The following is a 12,925-nucleotide window of genomic DNA, read 5'->3' on the forward strand; positions in this document are numbered from 1 at the left end:
TATATATATATATATGTATATGTATATGTATATGTATATGTATATGTATATGTATCTGTATGTATATATGTATGTATGTATGTATGTATGTATCTATAGATTCACTCTCTCAATAAATACCGTTAAAATTAGATAGAGAAGTGAAGGAAGAAAAGAAAAAGGTTAAACTTTCCTTCAAACTCTTAAATTTCAGAAGACTTGCATTAGAATAATGTGAACAACGTTTTGGGGAGTTGACAAATGCTTGGAATTTGCTAAAAGCTTAATCCACGTGATTGAATATGCGTTACCTCTTATGGAATTTCAAACTTGAAATATTTTTATCCTCTTTCAATTGATCGTATTTCTTCAATGTTGGAGTAACTCCAATGAAGCTAAAAACATAAAATTCTAAAGAGAATTAGGAGTCAAGACTCATATTTATGTTTTATTGTGTGTTGTGAAACACATTACTCATTATAAAATATAATTTTTGTCAGTGAAATTGTGATGTACATAACAACAAAAGAAAATAATATAATAGAATACAAACATTTAAGTGTGAGTTATTTATGTCATTTTAACTATGATTATTTTAGTAAATAAAAAAATTATTGAAAATTGTGGCATATCAAATAAAAATAGTGATGGCAATATAATCATTCTTAATTGATTGGATCCTCCGTAATTGTAATATATCCTAGAGATATCTATGACGATAACTTGATTTAAAAGTTCTAAATTGTTACATAAGGTCACATTTATATAATTTAAATCATTTTTTTTTCCAATTTGAGAAACTTCCCATGCATTTTGAAGCATAGACTTCCACAAAAAAATATCTAGACTTATGACACTGTAATATCATTTTCATAAATCTGCTCCTTTTTCGAGTCTAGAAATATATGTATTCTGTATAGATACATTTCATTTCATGAAAGCAAGGTGCCACGGAAACCATTTATAGGTATTTTCACGATAACCTGAGTAGGGGAACAAAGTTACACTCAAAATTACTCATATATTTATCGTATTTCTTAGTAGTTCCATACCATTTTTTCAGATGCTTCGAGGATCAGAAGGAGCTTAACCTCCATTTGTTGTAGATTAGAATTTGTAATTCCTTACATAAGGATTTAGCAATTCGATTCTAACAAAGGGGAACATATTGGCAGTAAGAGGGGGAAGGGTTAAGGATTTACCCAAATTTTTTGTAAATTTTGATAAAAATTAATGAAATAGTTATTGAAAAATTGTGAATCTCATGAAACCTGTGGTTAAAATTAAGACTTGAAATTAAAATCAAATTTTCATGTACACCAAATCCTTTAGCAGAAAAAAATCTTTAAAATGCACCAACATACATCCAAAGGCATAGAATGATTTTCTCTCTGTTCCTATATTCTCATTGCAGATATCCCTTTTGTCTTTACTCGAGCTCTGGTTTATGAGTTTCTGCCTAATGATTCACTTCAAAAGTTTATATCTTCTGAAAAACAAAGGAGTAAGCTCGGGTGGGAGAAGTTGCACCGGATTGCAGTGGACATAGCCAAAGGAGTTGAGTATCTTCATCAAGGGTGCGAGCAAAGAATCCTTCATTTTGATATTAAACCAAACAACATATTGCTGACAACTTCAATCCAAAGATATCGGATTTCGGTTTAGCAAAATTGTGTTCCAAGGAGCAAAGTATTGTGTCCATGACTGCAGCAAGGGGTACAATAGGTTATATTGCACCGGAGGTTTTCTCGAGAAACTTTGGGAATGTTTCTTATAAATCAAATGTTTATAGTTTTGGGATGTTGCTTCTTGAGATGGTTGGAGGATTGAAAAAAAATGATGTTGGTGGGCAAGACAAAAGTCAAGTTTATTTTCCAGAATGGATTTACAATAAATTGGAGCACGGAGAAGAAATAGCTATCCAAATTGAGAAAGAGAGCGACAATAAGATTGTTAGAAAACTAACTATTGTGGGACTTTGGTGCATTCAGTGGTATCCGGTCGAGCGACCCTCCATGAAAGTTGTAATTCAAATGCTTGAATCGGAAGAAACTCCCTCCATGCCCCGTAACCCATTCACTTCCACGAATGGAACGCAGAATGCAGCAACTGCACGTGGTAGAATATTCAGCAGCGAACTTGAAATCATTTCAGAATCTGAGTAACGAAGTGAGAGCATTAAATACTGAAACTCTTTGACTGCTTCATAAATTTAAGATTTGGTTTTACAAGTAGAAGTATATTACCCTCTCTGTGGCCAATACTACATAATAAACATGTACTAATTGTTTAAGATCTCAGCATCATAGGTAGAAGAATGATCATCTTCCTTTATGTTGGCTCTATTATGGATTAAAAACTAAAATATTTTGTCTTAGTTTTCATTTTTACTTTTGTTTTCATGAATTTAATATGTTATCAGATGGGATGTTCTAATTCAAATTGACAAAGTTAACCACTATCAAAATCACACATACAAAAAGCATTTTAACTATGTCGTTTTATGCATGTATTTCACAACTCCAACGTATTGCGGGCATAAAACTACAGCAGATGACATGAATGAGTCAAACAAATCCTGGACTAGACACCTTTTTTTGAAGAGAAATAATTAGTTAATTACCCTTGCATAAAAATGCAAATTAAAGAGACATTCAGTCTTAAAATCTAATTTAAATCCCAATAGTCAAACTTCAACTGACATATTTTGAGTAAATTTCGATAGCAAGATATTTAGCACATGTCCGATTTATCAAAAAAGTTGATAAATTTCTATGTTAAAGTTAATAATTAATTTAACCATACATTTCATAGTACCTACAATTTTTATTAAATTTTTAACCATACATTTCATCGACTTTTAGCTAAATCAGAAAGGGGCTTGATAAATAAAGGTCATAAATTGAATTGATAATGTGATTAATAATTGCAAAATAATTAAACCATTTCAACACAGTTACGAGCCCAAGGTCCAACCCAGCCCGATGTCACGACATAAACGGGTTTATGACATAAATCTGTTTTTAGTTAAAACCACATTAGGTGCCGTATTGTTGTTAGCTATAAAGTACATACTTAAAGAAGGGGATTGGAAAAGACCTTCTAAAGAAAATAAATGAAAACTTGACTTGCGAAGTGATATAAAACTAGAAACAAAGAGCTAGAACTCATGTGGTCTTTAGCTAGATTTGGGCATCATGCATCGCATAAGATATCTGGTCCTTTTGTCGTTCGGTCCGAAGTTATTGTTCCATTAAATTGCGACAAACTATTATCCCATGCTTTCGCTGGAATTTTAATATGCTTCATCTCCATATGGATCAAAAATCTCAACAGCATAAATTTTATCTTCTTACTAAACTAATAAAAAGAACTAGTTGCCTAGAGGTCTTTGTGTTCGACCTACTCGATGTACATAGTGGATTCACCATTACATTAATTGTGCAGTCATCCGATCCTATGTAACCCATGTTATTTTAAATTTTTTTTCCTTAAATTTTATGTTTTTCCTTGGACACCCACTTCCTTGATCGGCTAACCCAATGCACCAAGTCTTCCATAGTGTATTGCAGCCTTGGACTAATTTTCACTTGATAGCACTTGAAATGGTTTAGGATCCCTGGCTCTTCATTCTTGAAAATTTGCATAAGAAACACTTGGATTAGAATATTATGCATCTCTGCCCCTGTATTTTCCGGTTTTAGAAAACATGCCCAGAATTTTCTATAATAGTAAAAGGGTCCCTGAATATTCTGAAATCTGTGATTCTGCCCCCAGAAATTTTAGTTGTTGCAAATTAGTCCCTAAGTTTTCTATTTTCTGTTAATTAGTCCCTGCCAATTGCCACCATGTCATGCAGCCTCTAGCTGCAAAAACCTGGCTAAAGCTGAGCTAGGTAAGCAGCTCGAACAGGAAAATTCGAGCTTGGCTAGTCCTATTTCCACCCCTACATAGAATTTCTAAACAATACATTGATCATTATGTGACCTAAAATATTAATCCTCGCATTTGGAGAGGGTTGCTAGGTAACTAAATTTCATCTCAAAAGGTTAATTCATTATGCAAAACAATTCAATTTCTTATAGTTACATTATCTACTCCGTATCTAGTTACTGTTAGATTTTGTCTGCAGATTCTAAGGGATTAACAATACCCTAACAAATGGAGTACCACATTATCTCAGATCCTTAAATGATAATTTATGTGTCACTCTTCCCTAAAATAGAAAGGATTACAATCTCCATCAAGGGACAACTTTCCGATGTGTCACAAACCATTATGTTGGTACAACATCTGTGTTGAGAGCAAACTGATGTTTTTCCTATTGCAATCCTACTTGAGTCTGACCCCCCACATTCAATTGAAGTTTGGGATTCGTCTTGTAAGTCTACATGGCTAAATATTTTGGCCTCAACTCTAATACTAGTAGGATATTAGGGCTATGTCCCAAAAGATTAATCGATTAGGTACAGCATTCCAATTCTCAGAGTTGCATTATCTACAATATCTTTAACAATATGGAATTCTTGTTATTACTTTTCCAATAGATGAGTGGGTGGGAAAAGAAAATTGGTATGGGCGGTGGCGCTCAAATTTTTAGTGATTTTATAAGGCCAATAAATATGACTCAATTCAAATCAAATGAAAACTTGAATATGAGATGGATACTTGGGTCTAATTAAAAAAGATGTATTTGTGAGCACCAGATATGTCACTCACTCAAAACACATACTGCAATCCCGAATCCTTAGGCACAATCTTGTAGAAGAGTTGGAAAAGGTACTCATTCTCTACATATGGGCCTATGCAATTTACAAATGTTATTTCAATGGGGTCGATGTATTCAATATAAATAGTAGACAGATCAAATTTCGTGGAAGAATACTGTGGACCAGAAGAAATCAGACAGGCGTACTGTGTAGTGACTGTAATGGATTGCGTGAACGTGGCATGTTGTAGATTTCAAGTTTAATATGGTTCGATTTTTCTGGCAATCAATCACAAGAAAATTATCTGAACAGCCACAATTCTCGTGAGCACTTTTCAATCCGAAAGGGTATTTTTCTGGTGATATGGTTAGTTGTTTTGGGCTCTGTAAACTTTTAAACAATATAGAAGAAGAATTAACATGATGGAACTGGCAAATGAGAGGCTGTTTGTGGGCATAGCTACCGATTAGGGAATTCTGTGATTCTTGAATTGTGTGTCCAAGTTTGTTAATGTATCTAGTCCATTACTCTATTGTGTGTGGCACAATGACAAGATACTTCTTACTATGAACTCTCAAACCGAAGTTTCCTGTTTAGACGAAGATGCAGATTCGATTGAGATGATGTATTACTTCGTTTGAAGGGGAATTAGTGTGAAAAAAACTAAGGATTTTCTTGAAATTATAAAGGAATTGAGCTATTTGTCCCGATATGTTGACCTTTAAGATGAACTCAAGTCCCGTTAGACTGCATAAAAAATAAGGAGGAAAAAAATGATGAAAGGAAAAAAAATTGATTACTCTTATGATATGTAGAACTTATTTTACTTAATTGCACAGGGTATGCCTATCTATATAATTGATCATTTTACATTGTTGAGAGTTGGACACTTGTCCAGCTTAAGAACAAAAGCTTGTTTCTCGGCACTGATTATGCTTTTATATAATTGATTGTTTTATATTGTATTCTTACTTATAATATGTGAATGATTCATTCACCATATCAATAACCATTATTGCAAATATGGCATATCGCCCCTTCAACTGCAAAGTTATTATTTTGAGTATCATTTTTCAAAGTCAAAACTTCAAAAGTCAGATAAACTGAGACAGATGAGTTGTATAAGGTTTTAATACAACAATTTAATGATATTGGTCCAAACACGAAATGAATTGTATAATAAAGAAGATAAATGACGGAAAGATTCCCATTATAACAAAATATATAGATTTATTCTTTGTATTTGAATGGATTTTTGAATTTGAGGGATTGTTCGACAAAAATTTTTATAAAAGTTTTTGTAAATTTAATAAAAGTTGATGAAATATTTGGTTGAACAATTGATAAAAATTGTGGAACTTCATAAAATAAGTGGTTAAAATTAATATTCAATTTGACATCAACTTTTCCAGTTTTGCTCGAGTTAAGAAGGAGATATTAACCTATTTTCTGGGCAATAATATAAGAAAATGTAAAGGAACACATGCTGATTTATATTTGTTTGACTTAATATGAGAGTTACGTCCACTTATCATTCTAGGTTTCACTAAAAGTTGAAAGAAAATGTTTAGAGCAAATTACATAAATTACTCCTAAAGTTTATGACAACAGATACCTCCTTTAAAAAAATAATCAGAAACCTCCACTCTTTTAATTTTTTCAAATCTTTTTGTACAGAGTTTTTCATCTTAATCATATTTATGACTTTTGATTTCTCATTAAAAGATGAATAAATTAAAATTGATCTAAAGATTTACAACAAAAAGGAATTAAAAAGAGAATATATAATATTATGATAATATTAATGTCTATAGTATTAAAAAACAAAAATGTGTGAAAATGTTACTAAATCAAGCAATATAAAATATTTAATGAATTTTCAATTAGATTTGTGAAATATTTATTTATCTTGACTTGATAATTATTTTTAATCGTATTAAAAAAATTAAAACTAAAAAAAAACATTTTGTAACTTTTGAAATTTTATAAAAATATATATTTAACTAACTTGATATCATTTAAATCAAAAGAATGAAAAAAATATCTTAATAATAATAATAAGAAAGAAAGAAAGAAATTATAATTTGAATATAATAAAATAAAATTTTCAAATTAGTATAGAAAGGTAAAATGAGAAATAAATATTTACTTTTCGCTAAGTGAAAATATATCCAAAAGTAAACCTCAAGGGAGGTTTATGCAACTTGCTCAAAAGTTTACAAAGAATATCTCACGTTTATGTGAATCTATTTATATAAAAACGACTCACCTAATATTTGTTAAATTATAAGTAACCAAATATAAATGTCCGATATATCCACATAATAAAAAAAAAAAAAAAGGCACCAACAATCTAACGTGTCTAATTCCATAAAGTATGAATGAAATACTTTTGGGACATGGAATGGATCTATATAGAATAATGATAATAATTTTTGGCTTCCTTTTCTTCTTTGACAATATTGAGTATTATCAAATCCTTTTACCAAAGATGTGATAGCAAAAATGCTTATGTGAGGGATGAAAAAGTTGACATTGACTTGAATTTGGATCACTCAATCTGAAAAGGTATTAGTGATATTAACAAACTTCACAGAGTTTTTCTCAAAACATGAACAGATTCATAGTCTCCTTCATTTTCCTAGTACTTCACGTAATTTCAGGATTTGCTGTATCCCAAGATCATGAATGTCAGCCAACAAGGTGTGGAGATTCCGGTCCAACCATTAAGTTTCCTTTTCGACTCAGGGATCATCAACCAGAGCATTGTGGCTATCCAGGATTTGAATTGTCATGCACTGAAAGCAACGACACTGAATTTGAGCTTCAATTTCCAGTGACAGCATCAACTAACAATGTCATGCTTCCAATATTCGCGAAAGTATGGATCTGGAAAATCGATTATAGAGCACAACTTATATATATAAATGACTTCATGGCAAATTACTGCCCTCCAGGGCAGCCTCCTAGTGTGAATTCATCGATTTCCCTTTTCAAGATAGCTGAAGTTTTCGGGGTTGAAGAGGGATACACATTGTTTAATTGCTCGTCTAACTTAACAGCCAGTTATCCATACCCCATAAAATGTCTTAGTAGACAAAAATATCAAGTCCTAGCTATTTATTCGTCATATGGGATTAGCAGCTTGCCTCAGTATTCGTCGTGCTTTAAGATGTATAATGTTTCATATGTTCCATACTCTGTATTCACAGGGGAGCACCAAAAATATAGCTTTCATATGTCTCTGCATTGGTCGAAACCATCTTGTGGAAATTGTGAAGCGAAAGGGAAGTATTGTCGGTTAAAGAACAATGGAACAGAATCTGGAATGGAATGCTTCAGCTCTAAACAACAGGGACAAGGTACATTCTACATTCTAAGTGCATAGTTGGTATACGTACTTGACATTTTATTTTCTTTTTTCTTTTTTACTACTATTCACTACGCTCTAATCCACATTACCAAACATGTCATGCCATTAAAGTATTCTGTAGTTGCTCTAAATTCATCTTTTGTAATGTTCTTATTATTGAGGCCACTAAGTTCTTTAGTTCTCAATAATCATTTATAAGAAGTAAATTTAATGAGGAATATCTTGTTAATAACAATCTTCCTATTTTCACAGGTGTTTCAAGAAAACTAATTGTTGCAGGTATCGTAGTGGGCGTGCTTCTCATCTTGTTTCTTATAATCGGATTGTATATCGTCTTAAGCTTGAAGAAAAGAAAGAAAGACCATCAGAAAAAAATTGAAAGCTTTTTAGAGGATTACATGGCGCTTAGGACTACAAGATTTTCTTATGCAGATATCAAGAAGATCACTGAAAATTTCAAGAAAAAACTAGGCCAGGGAGGCTATGGAATGGTGTATAAGGGGAAGCTTTCCAATCAGATACTTGTTACCGTTAAGGTCCTAAAATTTTTTGAAGGAAATGGTGAGGAGTTCATTAATGAAGTTGGTACAATAGGCAGAATTCACCATGTAAATGTGGTTCGTTTAGTTGGATATTGTGCTGATGGATATAGACGAGCTCTTGTTTATGAGTTTCTACCAAATGACTCGCTTGAAAAGTTCATAACATTGGGAAATCAGAGCCGTACACTTGGCTGGGATAAACTTCAGCAAATTGCCATGGGCATAGCCAAAGGACTCGATTATCTTCACCAAGGCTGCAACCAACGGATACTTCATTTCGACATTAAACCTCACAACATCTTGCTCGACCACAACTTCAATCCAAAGGTCTCAGATTTTGGCTTGGCAAAGTTATGCTCAAAGGATCAAAGTATAGTTTCCATGACGGCTGCTCGAGGGACAATAGGCTACATTGCACCAGAAGTCTTCTCGAGGAACTATGGGAATGTGTCATATAAAGCAGATGTTTATAGTTTTGGCATGTTATTGATTGATATAGTTGGAGGAAGGAAGAATTTCCGCGCTGCAGAACAGGACAGTAGTCAAGTGTACTTTCCAGAATGGATGTACAGTCAACTGGAGAAAGGAGAAGAAATAGAAATCGGGATTGACAAAGACGAAGACAGTAAAATATTTAAGAAGCTAACAATTGCAGGACTTTGGTGCATTCAGTGGAATCCAGCAGATCGGCCTTCAATGAAAATGGTGATTCAAATGCTAGAAGGAGAAAACGTTCCCATCATGCCACCAAATCCTTTTGCCTCCATGAAATCAACAAATTAAATGCAACTTCACATGAAATCCTAATTAGCAGTAGCTAAGTTAAATCAATATATTGTGTTAGTCTTTTCTATATTTTGAACAAAATTGGATTGGCTTTTTTGTCAATTATTTGGCATTCATTTTAATTCTTAATATACTCCTTGGAAAGTAATAAGTCTCTTATTTTAATACAAATGCCACAAAGAAATCGAAAATATGTACGCACCTCCTTGTTTGATAATTTTGTCTTCCCTTGATAATTTATGAACTCCATATGATACAAAAATTTAAAAGCAATTTTGATTTCTTTGTTGTAATCGATTTTAATGTTCCAATTTGAATTGACTATTAACGTAATTTCACGACCTTTGTCAAGGTGACTTGCAGAATCGATAATAAGAGTAGTTCAAACACCAGTATGTGTCGTGTCCAAGAATAAAGGTTGATATCGTTCAAAGTTCGCAGTTGAGGAACAAAGTAACAACAGTGGCGAATTCATATCGGGCTAATATGGTCAGAGTCCATTCTGAGCAAGCAATTGAGATACAAAAGTATGAAGCTTTTAATCATCTTATTTGGAAAATTATATTATCATCACAAAATTTATTAAGAGCTCCACAAACTTTAACAATTTTCTTATTTCCTTAAATAGCCTTAAGTGAAATCACATAATTAGTGTTTTAAATTAAAAGAAATCACATCACATTATAGTCCCACCACAAACATAAAACTTTACCTTTGGCGCTAGAGTGAAACCCATCTGGACACCGAGAGGGGCTACTTCAGGCCGTCCACATTGACCATATAAAGGTTCAGACTTCCATGATTGCTAAAACCCTAACTATTAAATGAGAAATTGAATGACAATCAGATTATAGAAAGTAGTTTCACTATCTTTCATTGAAGAAAAGTTACCCGAAAATTATGCCTCCATTCAAAGCTTTCTCCTTCATCGGGAGTAGTGTCCTTCATCAGGACTATTAAGATTGTTGTTTTATCAATACTGGAAGATATGGACACCAGACATTTAATTTTTTTCATTCTTAGTTTTATTGTATTGAGATTTTTTGGTTTTTTAATCTTAGTTTTTGTTTGATTAAGGGTATAATTATAAATTTATTGTGGTGTATTTATTGAAATTATATTTTAATCGTGACGTGATTATAATGCGGTAATTACCCCTCTTATTTTTTATTGTGCTTGGCATACATATTTTTTATGGGAATAAAAAATTCTTCAAATGGGTATGTTCCCTTCATAAGCCCGTTCCCATTCAGCAAGCCCCACCTGCCCACCATATATAATCGAGGACTGGTGTATGAGATAAGGTATCAACCAGAGATAGCCGTTAAAGACGTCATGATAAGTCTCTCTCTTCCTTCCCCCGCTTCTTCACTTATACTCAAATCCAACCATCCTTCCCCCCAAAGAATCACCAGCAATCTCCCTCGCAAAACCCTTAATTTTGAAACTCTCAAGGACACTTTGATCAGTCAAGCAAATGTGGGCCACATCAAGGAAGCAATCTCGATCCTCGATTTCATGTCTAAGAATAGCTTCACACCAGACCTCACTGTCTACTCTGTACTACTCAAGTCCTGCATTCGGACCCGGAATTTTGATCTGGGTCGAGTTGTGCATTCCAGACTTGTGGAGTCCAAACTTGAGTGTGATTCAATTGCATTGAATTCGCTGATCAGCCTGTACGCGAAATGTGGGGAGTGGGAAAGGGCTGAGGAAATTTTTGAAAGTATGGAGGGAGATAAGAGAGATTTGGTTTCGTGGAGCGCGATGATTTCGTGCTATGTGCGCAGTGGTTTGAATTTACAGGCGATTATGACGTTCTTTGAAATGGTGAAATTTGGGGAGTACCCGAACGAATTTTGCTTTTCGGCAGTGATTCAAGCTTGTTCCAATAAAGAATATGCGTGGGTTGGGGTGGTAATTTTAGGTTTTGTGTTGAAAACTGGGTATTTTGAAGCTGATGTTTGTGTTGGGTGTGCGTTGATTGATTTATTTGCGAAGGGGTTCAATGATTTGGAGTTAGCAAAAAATGTGTTTGATGAAATGCCAGAGAAAAATTCTGTTTCGTGGACATTGATGATTACGAGATGTTCCCAATTGGGGTTACCGGAGAATGCAATTGAGTTGTTTAGGGATATGGTATTGGCTGGGTTTACACCTGACCGGTTTACATTTAGTAGTGTTTTATCAGCTTGTTCTGAATTGGGGTGGTTGTTTCTTGGGCAGCAACTGCAGTGTTGGGTCATCAAGAATGGGTTATGTTCTGATGTTTGTGTTGGGTGTAGTTTGGTGGACATGTATGCAAAGTGCTCCGTGAATTCCTCAATGGATGATTCAAGGAAAGTTTTTGATCGAATGCCAGAACACAATGTCATGTCTTGGACAGCAATCATCACAGGGTATGTGCAAAATGGAAGCTTTGAGAAGGAAGCTATTGAGTTGTATTGTAGGATGATGATAGAAAGTAGAGTGAAGCCGAATCAGTTTACATTTGCTAGTGTTTTGAAGGCATGTGGGAATCTTTTTAATGCGGATTTGGGTGAACAGATATACAATCATGTAGTGAAATTGGGTCTTGCATCAGTTAATCTTGTTGGCAATTCTTTGATTAGCATGTATGCTAAGACTGATAGGATGGAAGATGCACGAAAAGCTTTTGAATTTTTATTTGAGAGGAATTTGATTTCTTATAATGCACTTATTGATGGTTATGCTAGGAATTCGGAATCTAACGAAGCTTTTGAGCTTTATACTCATATTGATGGTTCAAGAATTGGTCTTGATGCTTTTACATTTGCAAGTCTCTTGAGCGGAGCTGCAAGTGTTGGAGCAGTTGGTAAGGGAGAGCGAATACACGTTCAATTGCTGAAATCCGGGTTTGAGTCTAACCAATGTGTTGCTAATGCTTTGATTTCTATGTATACCAGGTGTGGTAACATAGAAGCTGCATTTCAAGTTTTCGAACAAATGGAAGATCGGAATGTGATATCATGGACTTCCATAATCACAGGCTTTGCTAAACACGGATTCGCCAAAAGATCTTTGGAATTATTCAAGCAAATGCTTGATTTTGGCGCAAAACCGAATGAGGTCACTTATATTGCTGTTTTGTCAGCTTGTAGCCATGCAGGTCTAATTGATGAGGGATGGAGATACTTCCATCTGATGTACAAAGAACATAGGATACATCCGAGAATGGAACATTATGCATGCAAGGTTGATTTGTTAGGTCGCTCGGGATTTCTAGAAAAGGCCATACAATTCATCGAGTCAATGCCTTTTATGGCTGACACTCTGGTTTGGCGCACATTGCTTAGTGCTTGTCGAGTCCATGGCAATGCAGAACTTGGCAAAGATGCAGCAGAGATGATTCTTGAGCAGGATCCAAATGATCCAGCAGCTTATATTTTATTATCAAACTTGTATGCTTCAAGTGGTCAGTGGGGGAAGGTGGCAAAAATCAGAAAATGTATGAAAGAAAGAAATTTGGTTAAGGAGGCAGGGTGCAGCTGGATGGAAGCAGAAAATAAGGTACA

At 34.0% G+C, this 12,925-nt stretch overlaps 2 protein-coding genes and 1 pseudogene across 2 annotated transcripts in view; all 3 read left to right on the plus strand.

Moving 5' to 3' along the window:
- Positions 1–2,344, plus strand: part of LOC111404175 — a 5,129-nt pseudogene extending 2,785 nt beyond the window's left edge.
- A 4,955-nt stretch (positions 2,345–7,299) lies between these two features.
- On the plus strand, positions 7,300–9,386 carry LOC111404184 (rust resistance kinase Lr10-like). Its single transcript, XM_023032956.1, has 2 exons — positions 7,300–8,050; positions 8,314–9,386. The coding sequence occupies exons 1-2, from the start codon at positions 7,300–7,302 to the stop codon at positions 9,384–9,386; spliced, it is 1,824 nt and encodes a 607-aa protein (XP_022888724.1).
- A 1,250-nt stretch (positions 9,387–10,636) lies between these two features.
- LOC111404189 (pentatricopeptide repeat-containing protein At3g49170, chloroplastic-like) overlaps positions 10,637–12,925 on the plus strand; it is a 9,011-nt gene continuing 6,722 nt past the window's right edge. Inside the window, exon 1 of the mRNA XM_023032958.1 lies at positions 10,637–12,920. Coding sequence (XP_022888726.1) covers positions 10,725–12,920 — 2,196 coding nt within the window. The 5' untranslated portion in view covers positions 10,637–10,724. The remainder of the gene's footprint in view (positions 12,921–12,925) is intronic.

Source organism: Olea europaea, chromosome 1 (assembly GCF_002742605.1).
Source record: "Olea europaea var. sylvestris chromosome 1, O_europaea_v1, whole genome shotgun sequence".
Taxonomy (NCBI): Eukaryota; Viridiplantae; Streptophyta; class Magnoliopsida; order Lamiales; family Oleaceae; genus Olea; species Olea europaea.